A 20619-nucleotide genomic window follows, 5' to 3' on the forward strand; every position below is an offset into this window, starting at 1 on the left:
ACATTCTCAAGGTCCATATCCTCCAAAAGGTCATTTCCCGGGGCTGGGTTATCGTCCTGTCGTTAAAGGTGGCAGATAAAGGTGTAGTTCGGTGGCGCGCACACCTTCGGCGGGTCTCATCATCTCCAATATCGACACACACAAGAAAAAAAAAAAAAGACACACACACGTAGAGCTCCCAGCTGACTTCCTCCAACAACATCACAGTCCAGGCAAACTGTACAACACTGAAATGATGCAAGTCTAGTATGATATTCAGTCAAGATTGAAAAGACAAAAAAAATCCACCGTGGGAGTTCGTGAGAGGCCACTAGCTGATGGTCTTTAGTTTGTTGACGACTTTCTTCTCCTTTACGCGCCGGTTTTGGAACCAGATGGTGACCTGGCGCTCGGACAGGTTGGTCTGCGCGGATATCCGTCTCCGTTTGTCCTTCGTGATGAACTTGTTGGCCCCATACTCGCGCTCCAGCTCCTTCAGTTGCACCTTGGTGTAGGGCACGCGCTTCTTCCGCCCGCGCCGGTAGGAGCCCGAGTCCCCGCCGACGTGGGACACTGCGTCTGCCGCCGGGAGAGCGGGGAGGGGGGCAATGATGGAGAAAAGGACAGAGCAAAGTCAGTGGAGGGACCTCAAGAATAGGCTACAACTCTACTCGACACTACAGTTAGAGGAAGGTTACAATTACAAGTAGGGATCAAAGAGAGTTTTAGAACTACCTGCTTGTCCACTTTCAGTTGGCTGAGTTTTCAGTTGCATTAATATTTACTGTGGCTCTATCTCAAGAATGTGAGCGAGCCCTGCGATTTTCATTGTCATTTGAAACATATATTAAATTATTATATATACAATATTTCAAATCACGCAGGCCTGTTATTTCAAACAACACCAACAGGTTTTGTGCACAACAAAAAAAAAAAAACTTGTGTGTTTTGTTGTGGACATAAACACAAGGAATATGTTCCGCTCTGGTGTTTTTAATTTCCATTGAATTGTGTTTTTGTCAACATTTAATAATAAAATCTCCATTGGCTCTATAATATCAGGCCTTTATGATACATTTAGACAAAAGCACGTAATAACCATCTCTCATCTGAAACAATCCAGGTGCATTTGCTTGTCATAAAAATGAGGCTGACTCAACAGTAGAATTGCGACAGAAGTTCATAAAGTGGATCATAAATGTATGAGGTGTTGAGGCTTATTTGGAATAGAGCTTAATGTGGCCTCCGGAGTGGGAGCTCTTTATGAATGGCTGTGTGGACACTGCAGCGCCACAACAGCCCTGTACACAACATGACTACTGCTCTAACGACAATAAGCGGGTTAATGCCCGCAGGTAAAACAGGCCTACCGGGTAAGGACGACTTCCACATGTGCCCGGGCTGCGGCTGCTCCTTGGCGCAGTAGACCTGTCCGTTCCAGCCGTTCAGGGCCCAGGGTTGGTAGCTGTCCATGGGCAGCAGGGGCTCGTGCCTGGCCTCGCTCGGCGCGCTGATGGCGGGTACCACGGGTACGTCCAAGTAACTGGGTACGGGCTGGTAGGGTCCCGAGGTGTACGTGGGGTAAAAGGCGAACTCCTTTCGCGAGGGAAAGTCCTCACCGGGCGCGGAGGAGTCCACAAATTTGTCCGTGTAGGCGGAAGGGGGCTGCGCGCCGCACGCCTTTATGCTGCTGTGATGCGACATTCTGCACGGGTAGTAGCTGCTGCCAAAGTAGCCGTACGGTAGAGACGCGCTGGAGGAGTTCTGCGCCGCGGAGCAGGGGCTGCACTGCTTTACCGGTTCACCCATGCCCGACGTGGGCGCGTCGCTGGACGAGTACGCCGAGCTGGGAGCCAGGGACGCGGGGTGCGCCATCAGATTCCTGCACTGATTCGCTGTAAAGTTACCTCCAGCAAAACCCTCCATGTTCTTGCTCACTTCATCCGCGCCGTTTTCGTACAGGAACATGAGCGACGGGTCGAGCCAGCGCGGACCGAGCAGCAGTGACGTTGTCATAGCACGGCGTCCCGCATCGATGCTTCTGGCTCTATTTTAAAAAGCCCTCAGACTGAAAACAGCACATAGGGCTTCCCAAGAGTAGAGCTGCTCTGACGTGCACTACAGGGCTCAGGGCGAGCAGCCATTGGCCAAGACCAGATCACGTGACTATGGCTATGCAAAGAGGACATAAACTGCACATATCATTAAATGAAGAAAAATGCGGTAAGCAGAAAGGTGACCGTGTGCATTAACCTGACAATCTTCTGATTTCCCCAAATTATCAATCCATATACGACATATACATACATATACGCCAATACAGTCAGCATCTAAACATATTTACCTCTAAAATGATTAAAAAGGAATGTTTCCAGACCGCAGCGCTTTGTCATGTGCCAGATTAAGCGCATTCATTATGCGCAATGTACCAATGTGGAGTTGTATGTTCTCGGACTGATGTGGGGCTGGTGTGGAAAGCACTGTGTGTGATAAGGCTGTGCCATATAGAAATAGCAATTACTCATTACTCACACATGAATCTAACGGGGACTTCAGTCTGCAGCCTGGGTATCATGGAATAAGCTGCAGCTCATGACGCATTTACTGTGTGTGCCCCTGATGCTCAGAATGTAAAATCAAGAAATACATGATCAGATTCTTGAACATGTCCCTGTCATTTGGATCGTTGGGATGAAAGATAAGCCGGGAAAGGGCTGGGAGTGGGTGGTATGAAAATCATACATGAAAGATCCTTGTAAAGGCAAATATTTAATACGTTACACTTCCTCACATTTGCCTCATGCAAAGAGCGCGCGCTCCCGAGCCCCGGGCCGCCTCCACCCGCCCGCCCGCCTATGCGACGTCCCGTCCTCCCCTCCGCCGTGTGTGCGCGCCTTGCTCCGGCTCTGACACAGGAGGTAGACGCGGCTGGAGGCCAAGGTCAAGTTGAAAGTTGCTGTCTAGCCACTGCAGGCCAGTCGGGGCTATTGAGCCTTTGAAGGAGCGTCTGCGGCTGAATGGGGGCCAGGCGGAAGGAGGGTGAGAATTCCTGTCCCGCTGAAAGCCACTGCAGGACATTAACTTTTACGTTCATTTTTGTTTTGTTTTGGATCCTCACTCCAAGCACCCGGGTCTGAGCCGCAGCACTCTCTGGGTGGCTCGTGAAAGCAGGGGACGGGGAGGAAAAAAGGGGGAAAGTGTTTCTGTTTCTGTTGTTGTCGTCGTCGCTGAGCACGTTTTATTTGCACATCTCCGTGAGGTGTTTTTTTGGCAAAGGCGTGTGAAGACGAATTGAAAAACAGGGCTAGTACGCACGTATCACCGGTGTCTCTATAGTCTGCTGCTGCCGTTTACGAGCGCGCGCACTATGCAGAAACACAGCCTATTCTTTCAGGAAAATGGCACAAGCTTCCACCAAAGAGAACAGAACGTTTTAGCCAAAGGCGCGTAATTATTTTTTTGAAGTTGTGCTTTTAGATCAAATGATGAAAGTCCATATCGCCTTTGACTCATGCAATAAATAATACATAAATAAATAAATAAATAAGTCACACACACACCAAGCAAAAACATGGGTCATAACGCGAACGAAACGTCAAAACAATCGTGCGTAAATGTATCCATAACAAAAGCACAGTCTAAAGCACCTAGTATATGTTTGGCGTGACAATACGCAAATATGGGGCATAGGCGTAAAGATTTCAGCGACTCTATTCGGCCTAAATGTTATTGTTAAAGACCTTTATGTGTTTTGACTGGGAAAAATGTCTGGATATGTTTTAGAATTGTGTAATAGGAGAGCAGAACATCTATTGTTAATAGTACTTGTAATCGAGACTTTGTGTTTGTAAATGTGCCATATTTAAGACCTCATTCCAAATGCGTAAAATGGATAATTGTTGGGGTAAAAAACAAAAAAAAATGACCCCAAAAAGCTTTCAATCTTTGGCTTGTATTGAAAGACAGGCCTGCGCGATGGCGTTACTTCTCGATCCACGTGTGCCCCGTCTGTGGTGGAGTAACGTGTGATAGGGGAAATGTCTCCAGGCGCTGCGTAAAAAAGCATCAGTCATGAAATCTGCGCCACGTTTTTGGCTTCGAGATTTATTTAAAAAAACGGACGTGTAAATCCCTTAGTCACCGCTTACAGTAACACGGATTCATTTCAAATGTGTCAATGCGTGAGTGATTTGAGCACAGTGTGACTCTTTACTGTTTACGCAAGGCTCTGACTGAGGACGCCTGGTGCCAACCTAGCGCTGAGTGTCGTGCAGTGGTTAATAAATGGGAGATAAATACGCTACAATTCCATGATATCTAAAATGAACACAGAAAAATGTATCCCACTGTGGCACAAATAAACATTAGCCAATTATGTAACTACCAAGGCTTAACTGATTTGGAGTGAGTAAAGAAAATAAACCGAAATCTCAAAAATGTCTATCTAGAGATAAATACAAGTTTGGATCGTGTCGAAATGCTCAGAGCATGTTCAAACTAGAAAACAGCTGATTCAAGCAAAACGGAAACGGACAACCAGCATTTAAATCAGTAAAAATAAATGACAAAACATAAATATAGTTATTGGTTCACTGAATATAGAGTAAATTAAACCAGGATGAGTTTAGGCCTAGATTGGCCGCATTCTGATCCAAATCTGATCCCAAATGCGCCAGACATTGTCCAAACCCCGTGCGTAAAGCCGCATGCGTAACTGTAACGAACATAGAAACACAACCAGGCGAGATTAAAGTGATCCATTCTAAGCATCACCTATGTGTCTAAACACAATCTAAACATACAGAGAGAGAAAGCAGCCGAAAGTCACTTAAATGTACAGCCATAAACAGTCAGAAGTCTAAACCCGCTCCGGCCTATAGTGGATTGGATTTCTTTCTGTCCAGCGTTGGAGTCCAGATGTTGCCCATCTCCCCAACAATGGAAGCCGGGCCCGCCAAAAGGGAGGGCTCCTATACAGCCGAGCATCTCACACGCACGAGCACACACACACACACACACACACACACATGCACAATGGACTTGACTCCGGCCTGTCCTCGGGAGAGCGTGACTGTCACAAAGCGGGGCAATCATTAACGCGGAGGTGACTAACGCTCGCTCTGCTGCTCGTGGACTCGGGGCACATTTAGACACCTTTTCACAGAATTACGCGCTAAGTAGGTCAGGCCCGTGTTCACAGCGAGTGGATGCGCAGTCACTACAGCGCTCCAGGAGCAGAGGAAGGTACTTTCAAGGCGGATAGTGCAGAAAAAAAAAATATCTATTTATAACTTTTCCTATACTGGGGGGAAATATGTGCAGTTTGGTTGGTTAAAATTACTGGAACTTGCCAAATAAAAACAGATGCAGTGAAATTGGTGGATTTCAGTGGGATATTTTGCAAAAAAGTCGGAATCAGAAGAATGAAGTATGGTTAGCTTTTAATTCAAAGCTCAAAACATGCAGGAAATCCTTCCAAAATAAAACCAACAACAGCCTGCTGTGTCTAAGTGCAGTGGTGACAGTGATGTGATTGGATGGACAGCACATATAAGACTTTACAATGCGCAGATTGTGGCGTTCTCCTATGAACAGCCCGTAAAAACAGGCTACACAAAAAAATGACAGGTGAAGGAAACCTCAAGTCTTTTCATTCATAAAGGTTTGGTGATTCAAAGACTGTGGGAAGTGTTTAAAAACAAACAAATGCTCATGAATAAGACTATGGCCACTTTGTGAAATAAAAAAGCTTGAAACAGTGGTGTAAAAACAAGACCCCAAATGATTCTCAGGTAAAGGGTGTTAATAGCCGACGTTTGAGCATAAAAGCCTGGTTTACACTGTACGTGTTAGTGTTGATGTAGCGGGACAGACAACACTTAAATGTCTTACAGTTTCGAACTAATAATAACATTTAGATAAGAAGCTATTTTGACATGAAGCTTTGTTCACAGAGCCTATGGATTCCTTCAGAGTGGAAAGTTACTTCAAGAAACGCTGCGTGGTCAAACTTCTCCAAGACACTCCCAGAAATGACTCAAGTACATGACTCTATTAGCCAATTATCAAATACTTTGAGAAGGCATCTGCTATGACACAGATTGTACAGTACAGTTCATGATGTACATGAGTGCAACACATTGAACACACTGTGCTGTTTATAATGATATCCACTGCTTTGTTCACATTGTAACACATTTTAAGCTAAGCATTAAAGGCCCTGTACCTGATTGAGGTCAATATTCTTGCCAGACGTTTATAACACTCTTCAAATGCATGAGTTTAGGCACTTTCACTGTCACATTAATGTAAACGTCACAACAACAAGCTTCACAATAGGCAAAAAATCTAACAAAAAAGCTTTAGATTTAGACGTGCAGCACACCTAAAGTTCTTCTTCTTTCCCAAAATGTCTGCTTTGACATGATGCTCAAGGACAAAACTTATTTTATTTACAAGAGCAAGGGGGGAAAAATCTGGTATTGTGCCTTTAATTGTTATATTATCGTGCCATCTGAGAAAAAAACCAAACGACCAGAATATACCAAGTGTTTAACAGTTCTGAACTAGTCCAAACCAAGCAGAAAATAGGACAGGGCTGAAGTAGTTCATAAATCTGTCTGAACTAGGCAAAAGCTACATGGCTAAACCGGGTCAAAAATAGGGCTGAACTAGGTCAAAAATAGGGCTGTACTAGGTCTGAAGTAGGGTTAAACAAGGTATAAACTTGGGCTAAAAAGGACAAATAGACGACTGGAAAAAGTTAACAAATTGAGCTGAAGTAGGCTAAAGCTAGGGCTGAAGTTAGAAAAAAACTATAGGACATAACAGAGCAAGATGTAAAAGAAAACAGGGCTAAACGTGGTAAAAAAAAAATATATATATATAGTACTCAATCAAATCTAGGGCTAACCGAGGTCAAAAGCAGGGCTAGTTTTACTATTCCTAAGTATGCTGATAATGATTATGATAATGAACTGGCACATTTACAGAAATGTTGATCATTGTGCATTGTCCTTGTTCAATTAAATAATAATAACAAGGATTAGCCTAAAATTTGCCAAACATGACCACATTTGTCTCCACTGGACCAAAACATTTGAAAGCAAACTGTTTCCATCATTCCCATGTCCAAATTCTCGCCATCGCGCCTTTACGCACATCCAAAATGGCGCTCTCCCCTGGCTCCTTCCATCCCATCCCGCATCTCTCTCTTCCGCGAGGCCCGCTATTAAAAGTTTTGAGTCGTGTTTATCCTGGCAGCCCCTGAGAGAGGAAGAAAGAGGGAGAGGGGGAGAGAGAGAGAGAACGGGAGCGTTTATCCAAGAGGCCCCTCGAAGCTCGCAGCACTAAAGGAGCGGTATAAAGTTATGTTCGGCTGTAAATTTATATGGATAACAAGACCGTGCCACGCGGAACGAGAGCGTCAGAGCCGGCGCGTTGCTTTGCCTGCGCGCGCGCGCGCGTGTGTGGTCAGGAGTTAGGAGGAGAGGCATATACACTTGACTCGGGCCGTATGCGGTTATGATTGTCGTAAATTTCAATCTTCATGCGCCTATGAAAGAACGTGGCCGGAGTTTTTGAAGACGTGTGATATTTGGATGTTTGACGGACACGCACTCACTGACGCTGCAAAGCTCGACCATTTTTTTTTCTTCTTCCTTTTTTTCCCAGAGCCACGTGAAATCATTTATTGGCGCAAGTAGTTCCCAGTCAATATAAAGTCGTTGTTTTATGGTAAGTTCGGGTTTTACATGAGCGCCAGTGTGCTCCTGGTCGGATGGAGCGTACGGGAGGTTTATGGCTATGTGCGCGCACATGAGGCCAAATAATGTAGCCGCGACTTCTTGTTTCCTTTGTTTTTTTGGCGCAAGGCGTCACTTTGCGACAAACTATAATTATTTTTGACAGGGCATAGCGATGCGTCAGCAAACAGAACCACACCTTTATTTAAAGGTTAATCAAACAAGTAAATATATATCACACGTGAACTTGGAATGACAGGTTGACCAGTGAGTCAAGAGTTTAGAAGACTAATACAAAAAGTATTTTACTATACAATTAAAGGGTATGTGGAAGTAGTGGAAGAAGTATATAGGCTAGTATTTTTGAGGAAAAAGCTACAGTAGTAGACACAGTGTCAACACTGGGAAACAGTAGCTGTGGAGGCTAGAAAAGAGTTTAATCGCAGAAGTGGAGATATGATCATAGTGATAGTAGCGATAGTGATTGTAGTGATAGTAGTGATAGGGATTGTAGTGATAGTGATAGTAGTGATAGTAGTGATAGTAGTGATAGTAGTGATAGTAGTGATAGTAGTGATTGTAGTGATAGTAGTGATAGTAGTGTTGGAGTGATAGTAGTGATAGGAGTGATAGTGATTGTAGTGATTGTAGTGATTGTAGTGATAGTAGTGATAGTAGTGATAGTGATTGTAGTGATTGTAGTGATAGTAGTGATAGTGATTGTAGTGATAGTAGTGATAGTAGTGATAGTAGTGATAGTAGTGATAGTGATTGTAGTGATTGTAGTGATTGTAGTGATAGTAGTGATAGTAGTGATAGTAGTGATAGTGATAGTAGTGATAGTAGTGATAGTAGTGATAGTGATTGTAGTGATTGTAGTGATTGTAGTGATAGTAGTGATAGTAGTGATAGTAGTGATAGTGATTGTAGTGATTGTAGTGATAGTAGTGATAGTGATTGTAGTGATTGTAGTGATAGTAGTGATAGTAGTGATAGTAGTGATAGTAGTGATAGTGATTGTAGTGATAGTAGTGATAGTAGTGATAGTAGTGATAGTAGTGATAGTAGTGATAGTAGTGATAGTAGCGATAGTGATAGTAGTGACAGTAGTGACAGATAGAGAGATAGTAGTAGTGGCAGCACAAGCAGAGGCAGAAAGTTACTTCAAAACATTACTAGAGTAGATGGTAAAAAGTACTGTGTGGTAAAGCAGTATGTGTTATTTTCCAAAAGTTGAGAAATCTTTGGGTTAAAAAAAGTGACTCAAGATAAATGCAACATACTTTACATCAGGCTCATGAAAACTAAATAACTTGTTACTTTCCATTCACACATGCATTATTCGCATTCACATCTTCTCACTTTATTGTATATATTTTACACACAAAATATAATTTTACCGTATATTGTTATATCCCATTTCTTTTACTACATTATGCTACATAATACATCAACAAAAATAAATCCCAGTTTCTGAAGGTACCTGCACTGACAATGGCAATAAAACCCCATTCTGATTCTGACTGAGCAGTACCCGCCTCTGTACTGGTAATAGTAGTAGATTACAATGAAATCAGCTATTTGGAGTCAAAGTATGGGCGGCAGTAACGGCATAAGCAGCAGTCATAGTACTAGTAGTAGTAGTTATAGTAGTAGAATTAGTATTTTTTTTTACATTTTTTATTTGATTGATTTAAGTGTCATGCACATAGTGCCGCATGGGCTCACCAGACACTCAACAACATAACAAGTAACACAGGCGGCTATAAGCCTGCTTGTTCTTACAATGAGATACTGTATACACCAAAAAAGAAAACCTCATACAGGATATAAAGTGTCTTGCGTCCTATTCCACGCTTTATAAATAAGGTAAAAGTATGATTCTTAAAGAGCCAACTTAAAATCTGATCATCAGAAAACCAAAACACTTCAGGTTTAGTGGAATGTACTTGCCCAAACAAAAGATTTCGCAAATCATAATAAAGTGGACAATACAAAACAAAATAGTAGTAATAGTAGAATTAGTAGTAATAGTAGTAGTAGCAGTAGTTTACAGTACAATCAGCATTGGAGTCACAGTGTAGTTGCAGTATCAGCAGTAGTAGTAGCAGTAGCTGTTGTAGTAGTTTAGGATTTACAATTAAATCAGCGATTTGGAGTCAAAGGGGTTGTAGAAGCAGTATCGGCAGTAGTAGTAATGGTAGTGATGTAGTAGTAGTAGTAGTAGTAGTTGTGGTAGAAGTAGTAGTAGTAGTAGTAGCAGTAGTAGTAGCAGCAGCAGCAGCAGCTGTAATAGTTGTAGTTTACAATGAATTTAGCAACTTGGAGTCAAACCTTTTAAGTGGATTAAACTTTGTGGTTGACAGTGTGACAGTAGTCACAGGGTTAGCAGCAGCAGTAGTAGTAGTAGTAATAACAGTATCAGTAGTGTAGTTGTTGAAGGATTCTAGTAGTAGTAGTAGTAGTAGTAGTAGTAACAGTAGCAGTAGGAGTAGGAGTATAGTTGTTGTAGGATTATAGTAGTAGTAGTAGTACTAGTAGTAGTAGTAGTAGAAGTAGTAGTAGTAGTAGTAGTAGTAGTAGTGGTAGTAGTAGTAGTAGTAGTAGTAGTAGTAGTAGTAGTAGTAGTAGTAGTAGTAGTAGTAGTAGTAGTTTACAACGAATTCAGCAATTTGGAGTCAAACCTTTAAAGTGAAATAAACTCCGGTTTACAGTGTAGTAGTAGCAGCAGCAGCAGTAGCAGTAGTAGCAGTAGTGGTAGTATATACATCAATGAGTAGTAGCAGTAGGCCTAGTATTAGTTGCAGTACTATTAGTAATGGTATATTGCTTAAACACTACTGTATCAGCAGCACTTTGTTGATTGTATTGATTATAGTTCTGAACATTAGGCCCGTGCTGTTGTTTTGTGTGGCCCATTGAAAGGCTTTCAATAACCAAATGAACAACATTGCACAAAAGGAAAACGCTTTTAAAATGGCGCGTAAAAGTCGCCCAGTCAGAAAACAAACGAGAGACCGAAATAAATGACGCGTTATTCTTTTATTACAACCCGATTGAAACCGAATGCACCGTGTCTCTGAGTCGTGCGTAAAAAGAGCGGTATAAAACAAAGAGGGGGAAAAAACACGTTGGATCAATTCACCGCTGTGGCCCTAGGTCTGAAAAATCCAACGAAGCGTGAAGCCGTTTTATTTAGAGAAGAGGTTAATTACAGCTGTCCCTGGGTGAGTAAGCGCTTCGAAATGAGCCTGACGCCTTTTGCTTTTGCATGGGAAACAAAAAAAGAAATAATCTGTCAAGCCTCCCCCTTCTTTTTCTCTCTCTGCTGCTGCTGCTGCTGCTGCTGCTGCAGGAGCGCTCGGGTCTTGGCCTAATAAACGCGAGAAGCTACAATTAAAAACCAAACCGGGCCGAGCATTACGCACCTCGACTCGTTGCAAATAACGTGTGTGCCAATTGCGAAGACAGAGGTGGAGAGACGCGCGCGCCTATATGGGGCCTTGCATCTGTTCGAAGAGCCGTAGACATCCTACACTTGTTGTGACGGCGAGTCGGTCCAAAAATAAAGCCATGGGCTCGCGGAGAACTTGTAAAGCCATGTTTTCCCTTCCTTTTGTGAGGAGGTGCCAAGCGCAGACGGGGATTTGCACCTGGTGTGTTGCCCCCGTGTTCCTTCATCGGTGGTTAGGGGCGCCTAGTTAGTGCGTAATGATACTGTCCAAGAATTTATAGGATTAGTGGCAGCGTGGTAGGGTTGTGGAGATTTAGGGTATAGGCAGAATTATGTTCATGCGCGGTTGGATAAATGTAGCGTGGTAAATGAAAAATAGTCAAAGAGAAAGGATTTGTGGATTGCCTTTTTGGAAATGACGAATGGAAAATCTATAAAAATCGATCCAGGCGGGCTACATTTGCCCCCATCTAAAGACAAGTAAATTAGTAGCGCCATAAAAGCCAAAAAATATGAAAAAAAATTATCTGTACATTTTGGTTTGGCACGGGTGAATGCGCCAAGCTTTACGCATGCAAGTTACTCGGACAAATCGAACGGCATATGCGCAAAACTCATGGGCAAATCTGTCAAAACGTGTCTATGAGCCTTTTTACCTTTAAACTTTAAACTTCCAACATGAATATGATTTGTCAATGTATGTGAGCTTAACTCTGAGAGTTTTTCTGCGAGCTTTTAGAGAGCCAGGCGCTGGTCATAAGGAATTGTTTTAATCCCGGGTCAGAGGGCAGCGCTGCGTCATCCGGTTTCAAGGCCAAGTTTAGAGACGGGAGGGGCCGCTATAGGGCGAGGACATGCGGGGCCATATCCTCATGTAAAGAAAGATCTTGAGTGCAAACCTTATTTGCACCTATATTACGCAAGCTGCGCGTAACGTCGTGTCGGTAAGTGTTTATAAACTCATTTGGATCTGGGGGTGAAAAAAGCGTGCTTGCTTTGCTTTTTTTCTTGTTTGTTTGTCCTGTCCTGCTGCAGCCGTGGCTCCATCCCTATAGTTTTATAAGGCTGGATCGTCTCATTTCAAGGCCAGTTTGGAGACAGGGATGGGCCATTACCGACTGGATGCGCAATTCGCTTTGCCGAACGTGAGGTTTTTTTTTTTTTTTTTTTTTCCGATTGCTCCATTTGCTTTAGAGCAGAAAATCTCTGTCTAGTCTGCAGCAGGATTGGGTTACAGCCTCAATGCGCAGTCTCCATGGTCAAGTTCAAGTTGGCCCTGGCTAGTAAAACCGAGGGGGTGCGCATTCTGCAGTGTCTGCCGGCCCCCCTCTCCCCTCTTTTGATCTCGACCCTGCAGAAGAAGAAGAAGAAAAAAAAGGAAAACAAAAAAAAAACGAGACACTAGCTTTAGAAAGAGAGCGCGCTTTTAACAGCACCTCTGCCAACTGGAATGTTTGGAGAGAGAGACCCCCTCCCTCCTGTCCCAACAACCCCAGTCGGTCAATGCGCTGTGCAAGTTCTATATAGCGAGCCCGGCCCTTTCCTATCTTAAACACACACCATATAAGTGACACTACCGCGAGGCCCTTCTGCAGCCCTGGACTGTGTGTGTGAGCGTTATCTCCTCCTCGCGGATCACAAGACGCATCTGCCCCTGACGCAACACGCTGGTTAAGATTAACTTTTTTTTTTAATGGTGGTGGATGTTGCATGAACGACGTATAAGGATGGGCACGTGCAGGAGCGAGAATAGTGCAAGACATCAAAAATTAACGCGCTGCCGTGCTCGAAAACATAGATCAATTACGCACAGAGCAGAGGACGTACATCCAAATGACCCGCAGAAACTATTGGCCAAGTGTAATTAGACTCACACCGTAAGAAAGAGGAGCGAGGAGCCGCTAGTTGGACATATGTGCAGATGTACGTGCGCTTATCTTCATTAATTAGGCTTTTACGCGCAGGGCGCATCCAAGGACTGAAAGAGGCCACGCGCTTTAATGATGGTTATCGACATGTGTAATTGTCCAAGGTCGTATGAGCAACAAGGTTATTTGTGTGGGCCCATTTGGGGGCGGATGTCGACATCTCATCATAAAAACAAGGACATTTTGGAGATGAGGCCAGACTTACCTAACATTTCGCCATTAACCTTAGCATATAGAAACCTAGCGTCCTGTCAGCGTAAAATCAAACCAAATGTGGTTGAAACGTGCACAGGCCAGGACGTAAGAGTTTACACAAGTATATCTTAGCTGTCGCAATAACAAAACATAGTTCCCCTGATTTGAAATGGTGAATTATGTATTTTTGTTGTACCGCATGGACACAGTAATTGAACCTATTTTTTTATGTATATATTATTACTATACTTTCATTCATTTTCAAGGGTGTGTAGAGGAGCCTAAATATCTTCTCACGTGAAAGTAATCTTTGGAATAATTTGACTCAAGTACAAGTGAAACGTATTTACCCAAGTATATACTAAAGTAAAAAAAGAAAAGAAAAAAACAACAAAAAGTACTTGGAGAAAATGTCACTTACTCTTACTTCAAAAATCGTGTAATAATATGAAAATCCTAACATTTCCAAAGAGAATACCATATGGATTAAATATATATGTTTCTGAAGAAAAAAGGGCACGAGTCATAAACTCCATGTAGGCCGACTTGAAGCTTTTGTAACTGTAAATTTACTCACAGTGGCATATGCAACTCTTTCATTTTACTCATGACAGTATTACTACATAAAAAAGCACTGAATGATATAACTAATAACTACTAACTACTAAGTGCGGTACGGTAAACAGTAGAAGTACTTGAGTAAACCTATACCGGGGCCACCCAACGGCAAAACACTCAATGGTTATTTTTACGCACTCCAAATGCTGTAAATAGGCCTGGCGAGCTAACTTTACGCACAGGTCTAAATCGGCAATTTTAGGATCTTAACTGAGGTGTTTCTGGCGCAAAGAGTTTATGGAAATGTTCGTCCAATCTTTGACCAGTCACAAAACAGGAACCAGGATTTTGTTTTTTATTTGTTTATGTTTTTTACGCAGGGTATCAAATAACGTCTTGTTTCTGGTTACAACTTTTTAAAAGAATGTGCCTTTATAGCTATTTCTGAACGCGCGTGTTTGAGTTTCAAGTTCACCCACGCAACAAAAGCCACGTATCTTGTACAAAATGTTCACACACACATGCCTCTGCTTTTCTGTCTCGTGCGCTTTTCTGGACTTGTGTCACTGTTTTGGAGACGCGGGGTTTTTTTTCGTGCCGTTTGCGTCGCGCGCGGATGCGTTGTTCATTCCTCGATCATAAAGAGTGTTCTTTTGTTTTGTTTTTTAACCGATACTTCCAAGTTCATCCCGTCTGCAAAGTCCCCCTGCTCTTTGCTCCGGCTCTTCGTAAACAACACGTTAATAGAAGCCGGCAGGGCGAAGGTAAGATAAGGTCTCTCTAAATCCCCCGTGTTCAAAGACTGCTTTTTTCTGTCTCTCTCTCTCTCAGTCAGTCTTTTTTTTTTGCAGGCCACATAAAAGTCTCCGGGTGAGAGCCAGAGGAATTTCCCTCTCTCTCTCTCTCTCTCTCTCTCTCTCTCGCTCTCTCTCTCTCTCTCTCTCTCTCTCTTACTCTCCCTCCCTCTCTCCCACCATGCTGTGGTGGTAGTGGTGTGGGGAGGGTTGGGAGAGAGGGGTGGTGGTGGGGGAAGAGCCTGGGGGGGTTGTTCCCGCGTTTGGACAGGCGAGGGCGCACAAGGACAGCGCAGGCCATCATCCCCAGCCCCTCTCCGCCGGCGGCGCCTCGCTGTATTCTCCCGTCCCCGGATCACGTGACCGCCTCCCACAGAGAGATGCGTGTCTCTCTTACGCGTCCATGCGTTGTTGTATTTTGTTTTTGTTTGTTTGTTTAAAGCAGGAATGTCGGGCCCGAATGAAATTGTCTGACAGATTTTACTTCCTAAAGTCGACGCTATTCCTTTTGCCTTTCGTTTTTACTTGTTTTATTCGATTGCGTGTTTTCTACTGTGTGTTTTAGGTACCATTACAAAAGTACAATTCTTCCACTTTTAAGAAACTCCTCATAAGAATGCATTGAAAATATGTCTATACTTGGTGTCCATTTGTGGAGGTATCGATGCTACTTATCACAGCTGAAAAAGGAGCAAAAATGTGACCTAGCTAAAGATTGTTAATTAACAAAATGGACCTTTTACGCAAATTCTCTTGATCTTCATCAATCATCATTATCCAAATTGATAAATTAATACAAAAAAGGCAGGCTGTTCTCCAATAGTTTTGTTCCACAGTGCTTTTTAATGCGATTTGAGAAATACAGTTTTGAAGTCAACCTGTGGTCGCTCTCTCCTCTGTGAGTAAACCAGGAAGTGGCCAAAGCTTCATGTGACGTATGAAAATGAATAAAAGCTTCATGAATTTCAACTTTAATAATAATTCAGCAGAAGAACGCCTGGTAACACTTCAGTTTACAATACCCTTGATGCATTGTACTGACTAACTCTAGTGCAATGTAATGTGCTCTGTAACACTGTGTAATAAGTTGTACCTACAGTATGTACTACATATGCTTATGCTTGAACAAATACTTAAGCCTTTCCTCATCTGACAGTTCAAACGAATGTACAGCAACATCAGACAGTTTACAGAACAGAATAACCGCCTTCTCAGGCCATGATAGAAAGAAACACAAAATGCATTTCATTTTCAACATCATTTAACTGACACAAACAGCATATAATAAGACTTAAGACCCAAACTACAAACTGCTAACACACATTATTCTAAGTATGTACATAGGTACAAGTTGTTACACATGTTATAGAGCACAATGTACTACAGCTAGCAGGTACAATGTGTCAAAGGTAAAGTATTTCAGTAAAAAAAGGGCTGTAGACACTGCTGTAGGATGAGTATCGATGTAACGTCACTTTTAAGGCAAACTCTGCAGGTGAAGGGGGAAACTTTTGAAATATAGAGATATCCATTTGGGGGGGGGGGGGATTGCTGTTGAAAATTCTGTCATTTTATGTTTTCATATAAAAAATAAGGCATTTTGTGGAATGCTCAAAATCGCCTGTATTTTAAGGCGACAAACGGATTTCACCAGGTTTAAATTTGTGGTATATATGTTCGATTTTTTCAGAGGATTTTGGATATTGTTTAGTTTTAAAACAAGCCGTTTTTTTCAGTGTGAAAAATCTGTAGAAATTCAAATTTCGCCTTGCTTTTTTGAATTTCAAAACTCAATTAATCTGACTAGAGGGTTAAATCCAAGACTGTAAAGTCTGTTGCTGCTGCTCATGTTATTGTCGTTACAATGGGGGGAAATGCATTTTGAGAACATGACCGATAAGTAGAAGCTCTGCACACCTAAGAACACGACGGGTGCATAAGAGGAGCAACTTGAAAAAAAGCTCCCGCACACGGTCACTTAGGCCGTGTGCGCCGAAGATTTTTTTTAAGTAGAGAAAGTGGCCCTTGAATTTACAATTTCCCAAATCAAATTACCAAAATTAATGAAAAAACATTGAATTGTGAAGATTAGTTTTATTTATTCATATATTTATTCATTTAAGTGAAAGCTTATGTTAAGAGACCACATTTTCCCTTAAAAGTCTTCTGCAAAACACTTTGTTAAAATGACATTTAAAATGTATTCCATATCTGATTTATTTTATTCCATAACTTTCAGGGTCACTTTCACAGAAACGCTAGTGAAAAGTGTCCTGGTGGTTGTGGGGTCTGCAGCAGTCGTCCGGGTCTAGGTTGAGTATCATTATGTGCTCAAAGAATGAGCTCAGGGACTACCTCAATATACTGAATGACCAGGTTATTCCATCACGTGGCGCGGGCATATTACAAGATGCCATTGCCAGGATTCATGAGGCTCACAGTGTGGTTCAGGGAGACAGTATAAATATTAACCACCATGATATGAAATGGACCCGCTGTCTTCCGTGGACAGACTCTCCGCTCCAGAGTTCACGGGCCGCAGCGTCATTAACGCGGCTTTGAAGCTTTTGGTTATGATGGAGACAGATAGGGAGGAAATGACCTGCTGCTGATTCCTCGTATAGATACAGCAGCATTTGTCCTCGAACGCCCCGCGGCTCTTAAGGCACTCACCCGTGGCCCACGTCTCTTCCTGTCCGCTCCCGAATCACCGACTATAACCAAACAAAACCAGAAAAACACTTTATGGGAACAATAGTCCGCTTATCAAGGCACTCACTCAGCGTCTTAAAGGGATCATGTGGGATTGGCACAAGCTAGAAATAGTTCGACATTGATTCGAGGGAAAAGTTTGTACATTTATCACAGCAAAGAGATTGAAATGTATTTTGTAGAAATACTTGTGTGTGTCATGGAGATAAAACACTCTGGAATGTCATACTTTGAGTTGGAGCAGCAAAATACAACAACAACGGGAAAGAAATGTCCAAACATTGTCATAATCATTATTTAGATCTCAGATTCACAAACCTGACACATTCGTCTCATGGCTGAAAGTCCTTTCATCGTTTGTAACGTCGTCTCCACTACGCCTTTATGAGACAGTCTTGTGACCTGTGTTCATCAGTGCTCAGAGAGGAGATGATGGACTGTGTGACTGTTTTTGTTTCGTGCAGATCCAGCCATGACAGAGACGTTATAAACCAAATCAACAATTCATCATTTTCATGGTAACCATAGTTACCACAATAGAAATCTTAGTTGTATCAACTTTTTAAATGTATTTCTTTATTGGTTTATTTGGTCGGGACAGTGCATGTTTATGAACATGGGTCTCATGTAAACTCGCAACACCGGACTGTAGTCGGGCTAATTTGAATCCATTGTCTCCCAGTTGCTCAAACCACCCTCTTTTATCCTGGCCTATTGTACATGTTTTTAGTGATTGGGGAAACCAGAGTACCCGGAGTTAACCTACCCAGATACGGGGAGAACATGCAAACTCCGCACATAAAGGCCCCGTTGCGCTACCATGGCGCCCAGGCCGTTTATAATGTTGCGACGTCATGGGAACACAACTGCTTTGCCAGGTAGTAGTAATGATTATGGATTACACTTGTATTGCACTTTACAAGCTAGAGTTGACGAGTTTCTAAAACTCTACACTGTGGCCATTCACTCCATCACTAGCACTCACTGTAAGAAGGTCCCGGATCTGAGTTTGTATGTTTCTCTCCCCGTGTGTTGACAGGTTCCCCCCCATCAACCAAAACATGCACAATAGGGTAATCCTTCAGCAGGTGATTCTGATCATGAGCCTGGGTCCACTGCCGTCGCACACTGCTCCTTATGGGTTGGACAAATTTCCCTTAACTTCTTCTACCAAGACTCACACACTCCACTCACACACTGTGGGGGAGTGTGTTGCCCGAGGACACAATGACAGCCCTTTCACCGATGATGAAAATGAGACCAAAAAAGATCTGGTTTCCCATAAATGAGTTCTGATTCAAACCACTCACTACAAAGAGCCGTTCAAAAGAGCCGTGTGGAATCAGCCGTGTCAACATTACTTTCAAAAGGAACATTGTGCTTCATCATGTTTGCAGCAAACTCTTTTCATTTGAGGGTATTTGTGCTTCATTTTGAGCACAACACACTATAAATGCTAAAATCATTTTGTTTTTTAATCACTTTCAAAATAATAAGGCATGGGATACTCTGAGAATGAATGAAAGGCTGCTAATTACCGCTAATATAGTCAGCTAATAATAAGGAAACAGAGCTCCAAAATGCAACGGCACAGGTAGCTTACAGGTAGGTTATATTTCATCTGATCTTAGATGAGCTCAAACCGACTCAAATTCAACATAAAGAACCTTTGTTAAAGTGATTTTAATTCATTAATCTTATTTAAGACATTTTTCCAGAGCACTTTGCATACATGGACTGGAATCCAGAATACATGACCCTCTTTGGAGGAACACAGTCCAGTCAAGTAAAATGGTTTAAGGAAACATTTCACCGACTCAAATCAAGGGCAAATGATTTTTTTTTTTAAGTTTTTATTTATTTATTTAATTATTATAGACACATTTTTACAATCCAGGTAGGCGTACAAGCAAAGAACATATTTTATTTCTTACATATGTATTTACATATAAACTACGTAAGGGATAATGTATAGAACGCTGGTACATTCATTACATATAATTCATTACATATAATTCATTCATTACATATAATGACTGTGTGGTGGAGTTCAGTCGTCCGGTTTGATGCCGAGGACACGTCTGGAGACAGGCGGATCTCTATGGAAATCGGAAGTCGCCAAAAACACGAGGCTCATTTTCCTGCAGACTGCCATCACTGACCACATTTACATGCAGAGCTCATGTCTGGAGTTCACACATTACTGACGTGGCATAATCTGATATTCAAACATTCGGATTTCTTTCCGATCTTTCACACGTGTGCATAAACCAACCACATTTTCTCCTTGTACTTTTTTACTTTTCCTTGAGTATTCATTTGGGACACTACTTTTGACTTCTACATGACTAAAATGAGATCAAAGTATCGTTTCTCTTGAGTACATATTTTTGGCTGCTCTGCTCACTCACTCCTGCTGATTTCTGAAGAGAATGTAAATATGTCAGATCTGATTATTGGGTAATCTGATTTCTCCAGTGACCATGTAAACGTAGGCACTGCCAGTCGACTGGATGGTCATTATTCAAATGATCTCACTTGTATCTGTCGCTCAGGACCTGTTTGTGTCACTGATATGATGTACATGTTATTGCTCAGTGGTTAAAGCATTCCTCCACTGACACTTGTCATTGTGCCAGTGGGCAAGACACTTCACCCTCGACTCCTTTGACTGGTGGGTGTACTAAAAATATACTTATAATATATGTAGTTTGTGCTTGATGCCCCTTTTTCTTCAGAAATATATATTTTTAATATATTTTCATGGTATTTTCTTTGGAAATAATCATATCACATTATTATACCTTATGTTTTTCAGAATTTATGTCAGAACTGAAACATAAATCAGACTTGTATACGCTCAAACAGCTCAAGTAACATTTCACTTTTATACAATACACTACTTTTTGCTTCTACTTGAGTCAAATTATTTCAAAGCAAAGTTACTCTGACTTGAGTGAATCTTTTGGCTCTGTTTGTGTGTGAGAGAGCACAGTCATTGGTGACTTCGACCCAGCGCGCGGTGTTTACATGGCAGTACATGTGCTTAAGTCCCCTCCTGGAACCACCACCTTAACGTGGTGGAGGGGTTTGAGCGCCCGAATGATCCTGGAGCTTTGTGGTCGGGGGCTTCGTGCCCCTGGTAGGGTCTCCCAGGGCAAACAGGTCCTAGGTGACGGGTCTGACAAAGAGCGGTTCAGAGGCCCCTTATGAGAGACCAACAGGCCCGGTTAGAACCATGAGGCCGTCCTCCT

The 20619-nt window shown here is 42.4% G+C and overlaps 1 protein-coding gene across 1 annotated transcript; it reads right to left on the reverse strand.

The window, feature by feature from the left end:
• Positions 1-310: 310 nt before the first annotated feature.
• LOC306973528 (homeobox protein Hox-A13a-like) lies at positions 311-1995 on the reverse strand (the record flags this gene model as incomplete). The annotated part of the gene is made up of 2 exons (XM_079570451.1): positions 311-552; positions 1350-1995. 2 exons carry the CDS (start codon positions 1993-1995, stop codon positions 311-313), a joined length of 888 nt encoding a protein of 295 aa, XP_079426577.1.
• Positions 1996-20619: the final 18624 nt, after the last annotated feature.

The sequence above is a fragment of the Gobius niger genome (assembly GCF_951799975.1).
Source record: "Gobius niger genome assembly, chromosome: 14".
NCBI lineage: Eukaryota > Metazoa > Chordata > Actinopteri > Gobiiformes > Gobiidae > Gobius > Gobius niger.